Consider the following 17,719-nt stretch of genomic DNA (forward strand, 5'->3'; position numbering starts at 1 on the left):
GCCTAGTGTCTTCACTCGTTCGTGCAGTACTTCCAAAGTAAAGAAGCGGTCAAAAGTCGAATTTTTTTTTTCTCTAGTTTCAAGTTACAAACAAAGCATTGTTATGGGAAGCACATAATTGTGCCACGATTTTCTGCGTGCAGAGACTTAACTCTACTTAAAGTAATAAAGCCTAATAAATGGTGTGAACATCGGAAGCTGCAAGTGGGACAGCACTGAAGCAACGCACTACTCATTCATTGTGGTGGCAGAGTTAGGGCAGCAGCAGAGCTTCTTCTTTCCATCATTTTTGTATGAAACTCTGTTGTAGGATTTCAGTATGGAGTGTATTTCCAAGCAAAGTAAAAGCTCAAAAGTCTCCACTTTCTGTATTTCTTAGCATACTATGTAGTGCCTTGCCATCTTTATTGAGAAACCCTTTTACTGTACCAGGAGCACTGCTGTCATTGCTAGAAACCCTTCAAAAGCTATAAAAGAAAATACAGACCGCCAATGTCGTCTGTGAGATAAGTTTCTCTACCAGCCCGCAACAATAACCTAGGTTTAGACCGCATCTGCAGGTACCTACGTAATTATTTGTCGTTCAGAAGGATTTGTAGTGTCGTTTCGGGGAGCTTGGGAATGAAAAGAGTACTGCCAAAATTTTGAAACCTTGCATGAAGGGCATCTTCAGTTTCCCTGGAATGTGGTGTCAGTGCTCTCGACACAGTAGAGCCTGTGTAAAACATTTTAGCTGGGTTATAAAGTTTTCACATTATATCTTTTTAGTGTGCACAAAATACAGAACAAGAAAGACAGACGAGCGCTAATTGAACCAATTTATTTTTGAAAGGAACAACACATAAGTACCTGGGAACCAGCATAGCGCATGCACAAGTCATGCGACAGGCAAACATAAAAAGATATGGTTAACCAGAATTTAAAGAACTAATCCCTACAGTCAAACACAGGTATATCTAACTCGAAGAGGATCGTGGATTAGTTCGATATATTGAAAATTGGATATAAAAAATACAGGCCCGAGAGATTACTTGTAGCAGACCATCACCTACAATAGGTACATCAAAAACGACAATTCATTCCGCAGACACGCCGTAAGCAATGTCTCATTTGAGTGAAAAAAATTAATCGCTTATCTTGGCCGGCTTCTTCGTTTTCGAAAGGAAGTTAAAGACACCAGTCTCAATCTTATCAAGGCTGTCCAGTTGCGACAGCCTGGTTTTTTCCATGTCATCGATATAACAATGAATGGACGCCAAACGCTGGCGCCACTTTAGCGGTGGAGTACGCACGTGTAGCTAGCTCCTCGTCCAGACAATCCTCCTCATCACATGAGCTGTTGGCCTGGGTTCCTGCAACCACAGCCACTATGTCCTTGTGGGCGAGGCTCGCAACAGCCTGAACATTGCAGTCAGCTTCCACAAAATCGTCCGCAAACACTTCGTGTGGAGCAGCTGTCGTGAAGAGGGATGACAACTCTCAAAACGCGTTGTATAAGCGCTCGTTATCGTTGTTCTCACTGGTTTACGCAAGTTCCGCCTTCACTGGACAAGCTCCCAATGTTTGCTGCTTCGCCGCCTTTGCCTTGTTATCTGCCTTGTTCAACAATATGCTCGAAGTGCTCCACGGTATCCCGAAGTCGTCCGCGATGGTTGAGCGTTTCTCACCTGCCCCAAAACACTGATTAGCCTTCATTTTCGTTGCGAAGTCAAGGATCTTGCGCTTCTTGGGGCTGGCCATAGCTACACGAGAAGTCGACAATTCAATGAGTTGGCAGTGGCTTTGCACACCACGCATGCAAAAGAAGAATGCTGCACGTGCGGTGGTACGTAGATGACGCGACAATGGAAGCGGACTCCGCTAACAAAGATTTTGCGATGTGATGGATACCGGTGAGGGTAACGGGAAAAGGTGCGAGCTGTGGTTGGCTGATCAAAGCTCGCAAAACAGCAAAAAAAAAGGCTAAAGGAGGAGGTCGTTGGCTTCTTCGTTCCTGTTCTCCGAGCCGGCAAAGCATCAGAGAGAGAGGGGGAAAAGCCGTTCCGCAAGTTGAAGATTGTGCAGTCCAAGCCCTCTCGCCCTTACTTTTTTTTTTTCGCAAGCGTTTCGGGTTTGGTCTGAGAGGCGGGGCCGCGCGAATGTCTAAGCGCACTTCGAGTGTCTAAGCGCACTTCTAACTCCTGTGCGGAGTCGCGCTGCCGTGGAGAACGCGGGGCGTGGCGAGGGCCGATATAAACGTGCGAATTTTTGTATTTTTACGAAGAAATTTCAAGAGGATAACTTGCGAGTTCACTATACCCGAAAATTTCGTATATGTGAGGTCAGTATATTCGTGTTCAATTGTATCTATTAGAGCCACCGAAGGCTGACTAATACGTTTGTTTGTACACCTATTTATACGGCCGGCTGCTGTAAGTTCACGGGTCAGGTTATCTCTCTGAGAATAAGAGTTCACTATACCCGAAAATTTCGTATATGTGAGGTCAGTATATTCGTGTTCAATTGTATCTATTAGAGCCACCGAAGGCTGACTAATGCGTTTGTTTGTACACCTATTTATACGGCCGGCTGCTGTAAGTTCACGAGTCAGGTTATCTCTCTGAGAAAAAGATATCTATTTCGAAACACTGGATCTCTATGGCATGATTTGCAATCATCGAACAAGTGTGAAAAAGTTTCTTTTCCTAGTGAGTTAGCATGCTCTTTTAGTCGTACACATATGCAGTGGCCAGTCTGCCCTATATACATGTTCCCACAGGTTCATGGTATAAGATATAGTACCCCTTCTCTGCATTTTACGAACTACGATTCTTCATTAAGCGACAGCTACATTTTCTTTCCCCTGTTTAACTTTTTGCCAACGGGCTGACACGAATGTTGCACCTTAATAGGGGTGCTGAAAACATCAATGCCATACCCGCGGCAACTTTTTTAATTTGTGCAAAAACCTATGAATGTATGGCAGAACTGCGCATTGCTTTTTATCTTTATTGAAACGGTTCCTTGAAGGTAAAGGCCATACGTCCTTCACTAACGATATAACTTTTTCAACAGCTCTGGTGATAGCCTGTTACGGGAAACCTTCCGAGGTTAGCCGTGCTATTTGTTTTGAAAAGCTTTCGTTCATTGCGCGATAGTAAGACTTTACCATACCCCCTCGAAGACAAGACACTGCTATCTTATATTCAACAATTTTGGAATGACCTGACCTGTACTGGAGCAGAGGTTTTTCCGATCTAGGGCTGTAAATCCAGCACATGTGGTGGGAAAAAAAAATTTTTTGATTGATGTAAAAACTGTAGCTGGTTGTCTTTTGCTATCTCATGGGTAAACTAGAATCCCAGGCCACATTCACGAAACACTTTTAGCTCACTCATAGCATTGGACCTATGGTCAGCCCCATCAAAAGTAATAAAAAAAATAAACGCGGGAAATTCTTGTAGTCTTGCTTTGAACAGCGTGTTGAATTTTTTGTTCACTCTTGCTATAAAATTATCGCCGAGTAAAGGGGCTACCTTGGAAACTATACATATGCCACATTTTTGCACATACGTTGCTGCATTCTACCCGACATACCGTATTTACTCGCGTAATCCTCCCACTCTCATAATTCTCGCACCCCCCACATTGCCCAACAAAAATACTTTTTTTTTTCCTTGAGTAATTATCGCAACCTCGGAAATTGCCGCAATAATGTCTGCTTGTTCCAGCCCTTGATGATGATAGCATGCACCATCTCTTAAGCATCAAGCGTACTATTATTGCACGGAGATCCAAGCCAAAGTGGCTAGTGCGCATTGCGGCATGTTTTGTATGTTTTGTCGGTAATCTTGTCATGTTATGGGGCGATACTGAAGCTACACGGCTGCTTTAAATTTGAAAGTGATTGATCATGCACTAAACAACGGCAACAGGGCCGCCGGTAGGCTCTTTGGAGTCGACGAGTTTTGTGTTCGCTACTGGTGACGGTAGCTAAAAGCCACCAAGACGCGTTGGGCCTGCCATGTTACTGTGATTGATGGTAAACTTTATATATTCAGAAGGAAACTGGGGACGATTCTGTTATATAGCCATAAGCCCAACACTCACATCCTACGCTTACCTTTTCAGGGCTCCGGTTGAGCGACGAACGCTACCGCAATGCCCATAAGCTTTTTGTCGGGTGTTCTAATTCTCGACTATTTGCTTGCACTTTTTGTATCTCGAATAAATCTTGCCTTGTGTTGATCCTCTGCTTTTATTGTTGAGGTGAATATTAATTAGTACTTCTCAAAGCTTGCTGTTAGTTGGTGTGAGAATCGCAATTTGCAGCCACTTCATTTCTTTTTCGCTTTGTACGTTTTCGTGGAAAGTTTCCTCTGCGCAACCCTCGCACCCCCCCCCCCCTCAACTTTGCAATGGTTTTCCGCCGAAAAAAGTGCAAGGATTATGCGAGTAAATACGGTAAGTAGAACTGAAATCAAACAGCAGTACTTCGGTGAAACTTTCCACTAGAATTCCGCATTCATTTCTAAACTTGAGTTAGTCATTGTCTCAACAAATGCACCCTTTTACACTTAACAACTCTGGACGCGGAATGGAGTAAAATAAATCTACTTCAATATTGAAGCCGCCTCTGAATTACAGATTACCAGCGAGTCAGAAATTTTCAAGGTGGAAAGCTTTCTGGATAAGACATGCTGCCTGCTGCTGCCAAGTATTCCTTTCAGTGACAATGGCTTGGAGTGGCTCGCCAGGCTAATCCATTTTACAGGAAAAAACACTTCTAGGGGAAGGCTCTTTGCCTTTTTGACAGAATTTCAAAGGTTTTCCAAATGCAGGGAAGAAAATAGCCCAGTGGCATGCATTTTTTTTTTTTGCTGGCTTTACATTAACCTTTTTGAAATGAGTTTTAATGGCTTCACAGGATTTTTGACCAAACAACTCATTAGACAAAATAACGAAGCAACCTTCTTTATCAGCTGTTAGAATGCGCAACCCTCTAGACGCCAAGTCTTTTGCTACACGGTTGAGCTTATTGGGATTATTCAAACTTGCTCGAGCTGTTTTCACTTTTCCAATAGCTTCTACAGACTCGGAAACACACCTTGCTCTTTCTTCTTCAGGGACAAGGCGGGGAATGGTTTCCGATGCTGCAAGCTTCTCAGGTGGGCACAACTCCGGTTCCAACGCAAACTTTGGTACAAGCTACAGAAGCTGGTATTCTGCCTCAGGAATGAAGTATACTCCAAGGCTTGCCACTCTTCCTTCATGGAATGGCGGTTTCTTCGCAGTGTGCAGAACAGGCCTCATCGTGTTGCAAAGGCACTCTGTAGTCCCATCCGCTGCTTTGCACCAATCCACAAATAAGTGCCAGCTAGATCCACCACGCTGTGTTGTGTGCTACAGGCGGGCAGTTCTTGTGGTAACGCACTTGCCGTCAAGTTACCGCAGCGGTAATGCGGCACATTCTTTAACTGTGTCCTACCGACCGTTTCACGAAACCGCTTTCCACATCAGGAGGACACGTAGATTGTCGGAACATGCCACGAAGCAACTTCAGCTCTGCACCCAAAGCACGCAAGCAGGATAACTGTTGATCATTAAGTGTAACTGACTGGTTTCCCTGAAAAGGCAAATGCGCGAAGGGGAGACGGGAAGTAATTTGGGAGGCTAAAAAGTTCGCACTTTTTTACACTTGTCAAATCATTGTAAATCATGCTATTATGATCCGGTGTTTCGCGATATTTTTTCAGGCGTAGAGATAAAGTAACGCATTAACTTACGGATGCTTGCCATATTAACAGGTGTGCAAATGCATTAGTCAACCTTCGGTGGCTCTAACAGATAGGTAGTGCAGTTTTTTTTTTTAATTTTGTTTAGCCATATCTTTTTGTTGGCCTGGCAAATGACTTGCACATGCGCTATGCTGGTGCCCGAATACTTGTATGTTTTGTTCCTCTCAAAAAAAAAAAGATATTAATTGAGATTCAGTGCTCGTCTGTCTCTTTATTGTTCTGTATTTTGTGCACGCTAAAAAAGTTATAATATGAATACATAAAAACTCGCCCCTTGATTCATTCACCATGGTAAAACTATGAAAGATAGTGAAACATGTCACATTGACATCTAAGCACTAACGTTTTTGCAGGAAGTCGCAGTAGGCAAACTTTCGCTTTAAATTTTTTTTTGTAATAATGAACCTGGCTGAAGGTTCTCATAGTATCAGTTCAAGGGCTATTTGTGAGGTTCTGGCTTTGTGTTAATGATTCATAAAGGAGCAGTACACGCGATCAAAAGGGTTAATGAAACCGCAGGATTGATTGTTATACAGAGTTGGGTTTAGAAACCCTTAAGTAGTACATAATTGCACAGTGCATGCATTTTGTCGTCAGTGAATGACACATTCCAGCCTGTCAACTCTTGATATTTTTAGCACGGTGCGGGTAGCTGGGATTGGCACCAAATCTCTGGTATCGTGTAGAGGATATGTGCTGGTTCTCAAAATTCCTGGTGCATGGTAATGATGGCATTACTTAACAGTGTTTGAATGAAAGGTGTTTGTAAAACTGACTTGTCACAGAAGTTCCCACATATTTCATGGGTTTCATGTGACAGCTGTCGCAAAGCTTGTTAGTTGTATGCACATTTAGGTGTTTATTTGTTTTTAGAAAGTAATGACTGTACATTTAGATCTCAATGGCTGCGATAATTCATTGTGGTGTGGTGATGAACGGTTTGGGCAAGCACATGTGAATGTTAGGGACTGCAAGGCGCTTGTCACCTCTGGCAGTCAGTCGTGCAACCTCTTTCAATTCTTAGTGTGAATTAGTCCTAAAGAGTTGCCCGCATGCTTGAGCATTATGGTTACCGACCAGAAGATGCAGTTCGCGGGGAGCACTATACGAAATGGTGCCCGACTGCTGACCCACCTGTGCCAGGAGCTGAATCCTGGCCACGGCGGCCCCTTTTTCAATGGAGGCAAAAGTGCTCGATGCCCCTGTACTTGTGTGCAAGTGGAAGAACACCAGGTTGTCGAAATATCCGGAGGCACAACTACAGCGCTTCTCGTGGTCATATCGCGTTTTTTGGATGTTTAACCCCTCAAATATTATGACATTAGACGCAAAATTTAAGTTCTAACAAAGCTGGTTTGGGCCCTTTTTGTTGCAATGTTGTTGGGCTTATAATTTGGCCCACAGACGCGTATGTACTATGCAGCTGCTTTCCTTTGAAGCTTTCCCTTCTATTTCTTTTTTGTTTTCCTCAGTTCCTCCTTCCAAGCACGAGAACCAATCCTATCGAGCTCAAGTAACTTACGAAACTCCCGAACAGGCGCAGCAGTATGTATGCCTTGTTTCTTTTTTTCTTGTTTTTTCTGCTTCTATGATGCGTTCCCTGTTGTTTGTTTGGAGATGGAAAAACAAGGTTGTTATAAGTGGCAATGCAGTATTCTCTAAAACGCTGTATACACATAAGCTTTAGTCTCTGGGCAGTGCTGTTGCGAGCAGCTGCGTCCAGTATTCATAACTAGACTTTGTTATGAATCCCAAGTGCCACACAAATGTTCTTAACAAAGCTGGCTTTGGGATCAGTTCACTCCTTGGTACTGCAGCTGTGTCTAAGTTAAGCTGGAGTGCAGTGAACGAGTCACTCTGATAGTGCAGCTTTTTTTGGGGGGGGGGGGGGTAAAGCACTACTACGTACTGACTATTGTTTCAAGGTCACTGAAGGGTTTGTGCAGGAGAAATACAATTGATATCAAAGTGTCACGAAAGTAAAGAAAGTGTTTCACTTTCAGTGTATTATTTTTTTTTATTTACAAATACTGCTGGCCAGAGGCCAAAGCAGGAAGGGCAAGATAATACAGTTGTCATACACATTTCAAAACATCAACAATAAAGAGAGTAAAAAGTGGAAAGCGTGACATATTTATACAAAAGCAACAAAAAGGAAAGAGTGGGGAGAGAAAAGAGGAAATAGTTGGAATAGTTCGAAAAACAACTTCAAATTTCAGCGTAAATAAGATCGGGAGAGTGTAAACTGCTTGCAGGCAAATCGTTCCACTCTTCAATGGTACGAGGAAAGAAGGAAAATTTGAACAAGTTAGTACGAGCAAAATATGGTGTTAAAGAAAGTGCGTGTGAATGCCGAGTCTGGCGTGTTCTTAGTGGTGTGAGGTAGGGGTCAGGGTTCAGAGTAGTGAGAGAGTGCAGCTTTAAGGCCTTCATTCAATACACTACACTAAAATGGAAATGCCTTTTGAACATCAAGTGGTGTACTACTTTGGCAATGCACTGTCCTGCTTTGTTCCTGGACATTCAGGGGATGAGTCAAGCTTGTACTGTTTTCTCGCGTTTGGAAGATGATCGCCTGGTTTCAAATTCGTGTAGCACCTGCTAATAGTGTTTCGTCATTTTGTGTGGGTGCGTGCACGTGCAGGGCTGTGGCTCAGTTGAGGGATTACGAGTACCAAGGCAGCGTGCTAAGGGCAGAGTACGCCATGGACGTCATCCGCAACGGAGGTGGTAGTGGCGGCGGTGGCCGCAACAACATGCGCATGGGGGGCAACCGGCCGATGTTCCGGCCCTTCTCATACACGGGCGGCCAGGGTTCCCCCATGAGACAGTCTGACTTCCCCCTCAGGTGGGCCGTCTTAGTTGGACAATGACTCTTGGGCGTGGGGGTTCTTTTTGCGGTCTTGCTCTGAAATGCTTGCTGAAAAAAAACTTGTCATATTGTTTACTACGGAGATGGTGGGATATGCATGAATGTGCCAAGCCGAAAGATTTGCTGCAGGTCCGGCACATTGGAAGCAGTGTGAAATAAACTCTTAAGGGAAAAAAGAAACAACTATGTGTGTTGAACAAAAGAAAAAAAGTGTGAGCTCATTTACTTTCGCTAGACACCACCTTTAATAAAAACCAACATATAATGAAGCAAAGGAAGGTATTCAAGGACATGACACTTAGTGATGATTCAACTTGATGCTACAATCAATAATTAATGATCAGCCTGCTGTAATGGGTAATGCATGCTACAAAACTGTTGAGTGTTCCACGTGTTCTTGCAAGAAACCCCGACTGTTTAAAAATGTCGCAGGATCCTTGTGCTAAGTGACATGGTTGGTGCCATCATCGGCCGGGCTGGAGGCACTATCCGCCAGATCACCCAGCAGTCAAGGGCAAGGTGTGTTCCATCGTGTCATCTTTGTACAAGCATTGATATTGCGAGAAGCTACACTCAAACCTCGCTGTAACAGAATCACACCTGTTACAAAAAAAAATCTCTTCGAAAGGAACGATGAGGTGATATGCAGGGAGTTTGAACGATGTTTAACGGTGGTATTTACCGGTTTGCGGTGTTACCTAACCTTGCGTATTATTACGTTGTTAACTTGGTTCATTACTACGCATCGCCCCGCTGCGGTGGTCTAGTGGCTAAGGTACTCGGCTGCTGACCCGCAGGTCGCGGGTTCGAATCCCGGCTGCAACGGCTGCATTTCGGATGGAGGGGGAAATGTTGTTGGAAACTCCCACGATGCTTTGCATCACCCATGGTCCCCTTCCAGGAGATGGTGTAATTTTCTAGCTAACGCGCGCGCTGAGAATTTTTGCTGTTCTATAATGCACAGGAGAAATCTCCCACCGGCACTACCTTGAAGGTCAAGATTCAATGCCTGTATATACAAGGCGGCAAGTGATAGGTAGTGCACTGCAAGCAGTCAGGTTTTTTTTTTTTTTTTGGGGGGGAGAAATTTGAAACTCGCTAGCAGACACTGTCTGCATAGGCTGCAGTATGAGAGATGGCGCATTCGCAGTGGAGGAGCGAGTGCAAGCAGGTGGTCGGAGAGATGTGGAGAGAGATATGCACAGCTGTTAGGGAGGAGGAAGGAGGAGAGTCGCCCATAAGTAGTGCGGACGCAAGACGTGTGACATACTTGCGAGCAAGAGATGCTCCGCATCTAACATACTTCGTTATATTCGAAAATTGGTTATAAACATATTGTGGGCATTTGTTACATTGTCATCATCCGTGCATGATCACCATCATCAATCAGCTTGTCTCTTTGTCCTCATTGCCACTCTGGGTCATCGTCTGTGTACTGGCTCTGCCCGTTCGTTTTGCGAGGTCTTTCCTCAAATAAACGCTGACGCAGCCAAGACTACCAAGACTTCATAATATATTTACAGCACAGCATTTATGACAGCTATTCATCATTTACTTCATTATAACCAGTAATTCGTTATATTCGAGTTCTGTATTTAAAGGTCTGAGTGTATTGTCTGGGGGCCGCGGGCACGCGTATTTTAGGAAAATAGCATAAAAATCTCAATCCTCCATTGACGATGCCTTTGATTCCCTACAAGGCGTGGAATTCTTTTCAAGCATCGACTTGCGTTCTGGGTACTGGCAGATCCCCATGCATGAAGACGATACGGAGAAAACCGCATTCGCAACCCCCGACGGGCTATATGAATTCAATGTGATGCCTTTCGGGCTCTGCAACGCACTCGCGACTTTTGAGCGCATGATAGATACCGTGCTGCGCGGCCTGCATTGGAAAAGTTGCCTTTGCTACTTGGACGACATTATCTTTTCGTCAACATTTCCTGAGCACCTAGAACGATCGGATCAAGTTTTGACATGCCTTGCCGGCGCCGGGCTTCAAATAAACACTAAGAAATGCTCTTTCGCTAGCAAATCTATCAATGTCTTAGGACACGTCGTTAGCAAAGATGGCATCCGGCCCGACCCTGACAAGATTTCTGCAGTCCTTCACTTTCCGCGTCCCGAAAAACCAAAGGAGCTTCGCAGTTTCCTTGGCCTCGCGTCCTATTTTCGCTGGTTTCTCCAGAACTTCGCTTCTATTGCTGCTCCATTAAACCAACTACTTGCTTCCAACGTCCCCTTTCTGTTTTCTCAAGAATGTCAAACGGCATATGACCTGTTGAAGTGGGCACTCGCGTCTGAACCTCTGCTCTGCCACTTTGACGAAGCCGCACCGGCTATCCTCCATACCGACGCTAGCGGCCTTGGTACAGGAGCAGTTCTTCTACAACGCGACAAGTCTTCCTTAGAGAAAGTTGTTGCATATGCCAGTCGCGTACTCACCTCTGCCAAAAAGAACTACACTACAACTGAGCAAGAGTGTTTGGCTGTGGTTTGGTCGGTCCAGAAGTTCCATCCCTATCTTCATAGCCGTCACTTCACAATCGTTATGGACCACCATGCCTTATGCTGGCTTTCAACACTGAAGAACTTGTCCGGACGCTTGGGTCGGTGGATACTACGCTTGCAGGAGTACGACTTTGACATAACTTATAAGTCAGGGAGAAAACATCAAGACGCTGACGCTTTATCTCGTTGCCCGCTTCCAACTACCCTTGTCAGCGTTAGTGAGAACTCAACCTTTACATCTACCAAAGTTCATACGCTCGCATCAATAAGGCAACCCTCTTCGGACGACAAGCCAACATTTATCTCCCACCAGCGGTCCGATTCATACTGCAGACGCATGATGGACCACCTTTCGGGAGTTTCTCATCCACCCAACGCGCGACTCCGTCGTCAACTCCTGCACTTTAAGGTGGACAATGGGGTTCCTGTACTGCCACGCTCTCTTCGACTTCAGGTGCTTGAAGCCTTCCACGGCGACTTGACTGCTGGTCATCTTGGTTTTAAAAAAACTCTTGACCGCATTCGATGTCGTTATTACTGGCCTGGCCTTTCTTCCAGTGTAGCGCGGTACGTCGGTTCCTGCTACCCATGCCAGCGTCGTAAACTCCCCACGTCTGCATCTGCTGGACCTCTACAGCCACTTCCGTGCCCTTCAATGCCTTTCGAGGTTGTAGGTGTTGACCTTTACGGGCCTCTCCCCGTCACATCTGCTGGCAAACGATGGATAGTGACCGCCGTGGACCACCTGACACGCTACGCTGAGACTTCCTCTGTTATTACAGGCTCAGCTGTGGAAGTTGCAGACTTTATTCTTCACGCAATAATACTGCGTCATGGGGCTCCTCGTGTACTGCTTAGTGACCGCGGCAAAGTGTTCCTGTCACAAATGGTAAATGAAGTACTGCGCGCTTCTGGAACTACTCACAAGATAGCTTCAAGCTACCACCCTCAGACAAATGGTCTCACAGAAAGATTTGACCGAACCCTTGCTGACATGATAGCCGCTTACGTCCAACCCGACCACAAAAAACTGGGATACTCTTTTACCACTCCTGACATTCGCTTACAACACCGCCGTTCAGCGAACAACTTGCTACTCACCGTTTTACCTCGTGTACAAACGCACCCCGACTACCTTTCTCGACGTCTCCTTCTTTAACAGCCATGGGAATTCACGTCAGTCTTCTAGCGAAGAATACATTTCCCGTCTGGCCCAGTCTCGTCATCAGGCTCTCATCAATACTGAAGCGAGACAGCGTGAGCGGAAGATCATCTATGATGAATCCCCCCGCGTTGTCTTTCAAACCTGGTAATGAGGTGCTGCTTTTGACACCTATTCGCACTTCTGGTCTTTGTGATAAATTCCAACCACGCTTTATCGGGCCATACATTGTTTTAGAACAGACTTCGCCAGTTAATTATTGTGTCACACCACTCGTTGCCCCAACAGACCGCCGCTACCGCAGCACAGAGATTGTCCACATTTGTCGCATGAAACCTTTCACGCGACGTTCCCTGTCACTTTGACTTACGGCGGCCAGGGTGTCTGCTTCCAAGTGGGGGGAATTAGTGTGGGCATTTGTTACTTACATCGTCATCATCCCTGCATGATCACAATCACCATCATCAATCAGCTTGTCTCTTTGTCCTCATTGCCACTCTGGGTAATCATCATCGTCATCGTCTGTGTACTGGCCCTGCCCGTTCGTTTTGCGAGGTCTTTCCTCAAGTAAACGCTGACGCAGCCAAGACTACCAAGACTTCATAATATATTTACAGCAGTGCATTTATGACAGCTATTCATCATTTACTTCGTTATAACCAGTAATTCATTATATCCGAGTTCAGTATTTAAAGGTCTGAGTGTATTGTCTGGGGGCCGCGGGCACGCGTATTTTAGGAAAGTAGCATAAAAATCTCAATCCTTCTTTTCCACGATGCTGCAGGGCATGGGCCCTTCCATAGCGGAAAATTCGCGCAGCGACTTCTTATTTCGGAGCCCTTCGTTCTAGCAATGCCAGTTCTACTGGCCCCTACCAAGCCCTACCAAAGTGCAAGAGGGCAGCACAGGAAAATGGAAAAGGCGTATTGAATTTCTGGTGTTATATTGAGCAATTGTGGCAAACGGTAACCACAGTTCAGGCTGTGCACAACTGGCCGCGCCATGTGCTTCTGGAGCACTTTCTTTCGGTCGTCACTCAATGGTTTCAGTACCCAAGTTCATATCACCCTTCATGATGCTATGGAGTGTTAGAGTTTTAGCCCATTTGACACAATAAAATTGAAACGAAGAATTTCACTAATTCATATGAAACAGAAAAGTACTTCTGTCCGGTTAGTATCTCCGGGATCCTACTCTGTCACTGATTGCTTGTGGTTATTTATTCCGCAGGGTGGACGTTCACCGTAAAGAGAATGCTGGTTCCCTCGAAAAGGTGAGCCTGATCACCTGGCCTTAAAGAGTGGGATGTGGTGGTTGCAATGTGAAAAATGGAAAAAAATTCATCTGTTGAGTCATGGAGCCAGTTTGCGTATGTACAGCAGCACCTTTTTATAAGAGGCATGCACTGGGGAGCAATCCTTGTCCTTTATATATATCTAGACCTGAAAACAAATCTGGATACGAATGTTGGCTCAAGCTGATAATCGCTTGGTTCTCATTCTCTTTGCATCAGAATTTCATTGGGTGTCATGTATAACGAAGTGATACAGTGCTCTGCTATGCTATGAAAGTGTATGTTCCCACAGTATCTGAATTATTGTGAGGAGCAACATCAGTTTGAATTGCGTGCAACTGTTCTTTCGCCTGGGCCTGAAGGGGAGCATAGGGAAGGTTTGGGGGGGGGGGGGGGGGGGGATATGTCGTTGTGTATGGACACAGTTCTTAATTAAGTTTAGTGCTAGCTGCAACACGTAGTGCTTGAAGGTTTTAAAAAGTGGAAGCATATTTTTGGCTATCCTTCCAGCTTTCAACCTTCTCTATGGCTTCGATGAGATGTGTAGAAAAACACTTTCAAAAATCTACCTCAGAATCCTTATTGACCAAGCGCCGTGTTTCGTGCCTCTCGAAGAATGACTGTTTTTGAGCTCTTGGGTGGCCTTGTGAAAGCTCACATTGCCAAACTCATTGACGTACTGCATTTGCTGATTTGTTATCCGTACCATCAACGATCGCACGAAGATTCGAAATGATCCCTGCGTGGTGGCTATGAAGCTAGCTTTCATGCATAGCCGTAGAGCACTGTCGGGAAGCCAGCTTTAAGGACTGGAATTTTACACTTCTTGTTTTCACTGCATCTATGAATTATGAGCTGTTCTTGTGTGGGTTATACACGAGAAAATACTGTGCCTTCTCAGAACTTACAGCACAGACAATTTACAACATAGAATGCAGGAAAGATGTGTGAAAAGGTTATTCTAATGCATAGGCAGATGGCTGCAGATTTTTCACTGGGACCACATGCCAAAGACTTCATACGCTGGAAAACGTACGAGCGAAGAATGTATAAGTGGGGCTCCACTGTTCAAAATTAAAGTAGTTCTATTGTTATTTCGGGGTGGTATTAGCACACGTCTCGTGCAGAGAAGTTTAGATCTTGCAGAGATGGGCAGGCGTGTTCAGCTGCAAAAAGAAATTCAGCCAACTGGTTGCATGATGACTATCAATTTGCTGGAATCAAACTTTTAATAAAATGTGTTTGCTGTGTTAAAGGGGCTCTCGCGTAACGTAGACCGTTGTTTTTCGGTTCTGCTGGAAAATTTCAACTGTGCCACAACATTGAGCAACAGCGGTAACATAGTTGCGTTATGCAATGGCTTTGTTGGGTTCTTTTGTCGCCATCCAGGTGATCACCATCTACGGCAACCCTGAGAACTGCTCCACAGCTTGCCAGAAGATTTTGGAGGTGATGCAACAAGAGGCCAGCAACACCAACAGGGGGTGCGTGATCACTCTTTCCAAAACACGACCAGGGGCAACTTTTGCTTAAGGCGAGATGCTACTCGAAAAACGATTTTCTTCAATAAGAGTCTGAATTTAACACAAATTGGCATGCTAATAGTTTTTCCTTCTCTTTTCAAATATGTCATTTATTTTCATGTAGATTACTTGGTTTTCTTTCTGCAGGTCGGATACTGCAAAATTATGGCCATTGTTATGCAACAATTCTGACCTATAAAAATTTGAGATAAACCATGCAGATATAGCTGACTATGATCCTTTGGAACTGTAGAGTGCAAAAAACTATAAAATTTTGTGTGTAAAAAGGTGAAATACAATAATAAAATAGAAAAATTTACTATGGCTCTAGTTGCCAAGGGCTTTCAATGTTATGTAATTTTTGAAAAACATAATCAAGCAGCACTGACAATCTGAATAAATACTTGCACTCTATGGGCCTTCATCATGCTATGTGCAAAATTTCATAGAGGTATGACAATTCTAAGTATGCGAACTAGCGTGTATAAGAAGCACAGATCACACAAAACTGCAAAAGGAGAAAAACGCATTTGAAAGTTTGAAACTTTTTTTTTTTTATCGCAGAGTTGTTAGAAATGCATAATCTTTGGCCATCATGTTCAACAGAACTTTGAAAAGCACTGCAAGTTACTAGAACTGTCCTGCAGCATAGGTTGTGCCCTCACGGTCCTTGCGAGCACTCTCGTCTAGCCGTGCCCTTTTCACTCCACGACGATGGTGGGCCCTTGCTTCTGCTGTCAGACGCTCGGACATTCTCTTGATGCGCCTCGCATCGCGGGAATCACTGAAAGTAACTAGATCTCTAGATGGCAGTATGTTGAGCTCTTCCAGGATGTGCTCGAAAGTAGCATGACCCTTGTTGAACCACAGGATTGCCATAGCTGCGGCAGTCTCGACAAACTTCGGGAGACAAACTTAGTCTTGGGGCAAAGTAGCCAAATTTTGCTGTTCAGGGATTCCGATGCGTTCTGGATTTTCCCTTTGATGCATCGAGCAAGGAGCTTCTCATCCGTTAGCCGCTTATAAATGGGCAAAACAGCCGATCCCTGTGCTTTTGTCAGGAGAGGTGTGTGGCGTGGTGCAGGTTCACCAAGTGCTTCAGCGCGTTGATGTTTGCACCACGACTGTTCCTGCAGGGCAAAACTTGTGGCTGCCAGCATTGTCAGTAGAGCATGAGTGGAAGTACGAAGCCCATAATGCAGTGTACATATCCCGTACACTCCCCCTGTTGCTTGTTATGGCAATCTGATAGTATGTTTGGAGCTTCTGAATGGCTGGCTCTTTCATTTTCTGCCCTCGTGGTAATGGCACATGCAGCTTCCGTAGCGCGGTACCAAGTCTCTTGGCCACATGATTAGTGCAGTCTTCTTTTTCTATATTGACAGCACCGTAGACTTTTGACTCTGCAACTGCACTATATGCTTTGCTGTCACCGTCACTCAAGAATGTCATGAAATGCAGTGGGGTGTCATAAGTCAATGTTCTCTGCCAAATGCGCATTGCAGCCTCCGTTTCCATGGCATGGGAGGCACAGTCTGCATTTTTTTTCACAGACTGGGCCATGGAATGCCTGCCACACTTCCTCGTCTGGGCCCATATCCTTGTGCCTACTACTGCATGTCAGGCAGTAATTTGATATGACCTCGAAGTCTAAGCAGAGGCCAGTATCTAAGGAGATAACTGCGCCAATCCTGTTGTGGCTTTTGTGGCCCCTCTTCTGCCAATTGTTGTCGAACATAACAGCCACATCAGTTTCGCCTGCTACTTCTTTCGTCAACTCTCTGGATCGGCGCAAGTTTTCACTCACAGCTGCCATGGCAGCGGTGTGCACCTTCTTTGCTATCGAAAAAAATCCTCGGTGGTGCATTGGCTTTGGGAGTCCAATAATGGAGCAAAATCTCGACAATTGCTCATGCCCAATGCCGACAGCGCGTGCAGCCACCACCGGCTTCACATTTACAGCGAAACTCTTGGGAGCTCCCACTGTCGTACCGTTGGCTCACTCGGCTGCTGCCGTCCGCCGTAACACGCAGTGACGTATAGGAGCACGAAAGAACAGTCGCTGAGCATTCGCTGTTTTCGCAATGAAGTTCGAGGAGCGACGAAAGTCCCTTGCGCTTTTCTGCCGGCTCCCGAACAGCAAGTTTTTGAATACCGCAATCAGGGCATGCCGCACCTGCCACAAGTGCCGTCAGCAAGAGGGTGTCGCACAAAACTGTTGTTGCACAAACCTCATCGCGCTGTCTTTCGTCTTTTTCGAAAAAGCCGAGCTTCTTTTCCGAAGCACTGACGAAAGAAAGCGCAGCGTCAATCCCTTCATCGCAGCCACTGTCGCTCGCGCACTCGTCGATGCCGTCGTCAGGCCTAGCACACGTAGGCGCGTTCTCGTTCGTCGCCGTCGTTCGGGGCGCTTTACGCCGCCTTTCCTTGACCTTGTGCTTCGTTCGAAACTTCTGCGGTCTCACATTGCACTTTTTCGGGCTTGTCATCGCGGAAATATGCGTAGACGCGCAGAAAAGCAGACGGACCAAATGCCGATGGCCGCCACCAACACAGCTGACAATGACTCTGTAGCCAATG

At 45.4% G+C, this 17,719-nt stretch overlaps 1 protein-coding gene across 2 annotated transcripts in view; it reads left to right on the top strand.

Annotated features, from left to right (window-relative positions):
• LOC119178779 (IGF-II mRNA-binding protein) overlaps nucleotides 1-17,719 on the top strand; it is an 83,413-nt gene that overhangs the window by 9,482 nt on the left and 56,212 nt on the right. The window contains exons 4-9 of one of the 2 annotated variants that reach the window (XM_037430022.2): nucleotides 5,106-5,147; nucleotides 7,250-7,322; nucleotides 8,422-8,625; nucleotides 9,082-9,168; nucleotides 13,553-13,595; nucleotides 15,006-15,100. In XM_037430022.2, coding sequence (XP_037285919.2) covers nucleotides 5,106-5,147; nucleotides 7,250-7,322; nucleotides 8,422-8,625; nucleotides 9,082-9,168; nucleotides 13,553-13,595; nucleotides 15,006-15,100 — 544 coding nt within the window. The remainder of the gene's footprint in view (nucleotides 1-5,105; nucleotides 5,148-7,249; nucleotides 7,323-8,421; nucleotides 8,626-9,081; nucleotides 9,169-13,552; nucleotides 13,596-15,005; nucleotides 15,101-17,719) is intronic. The other variant, XM_037430024.2, reaches the window with a different exon arrangement.

Source organism: Rhipicephalus microplus, chromosome 1, assembly GCF_043290135.1.
Source record: "Rhipicephalus microplus isolate Deutch F79 chromosome 1, USDA_Rmic, whole genome shotgun sequence".
Taxonomy (NCBI): Eukaryota; Metazoa; Arthropoda; class Arachnida; order Ixodida; family Ixodidae; genus Rhipicephalus; species Rhipicephalus microplus.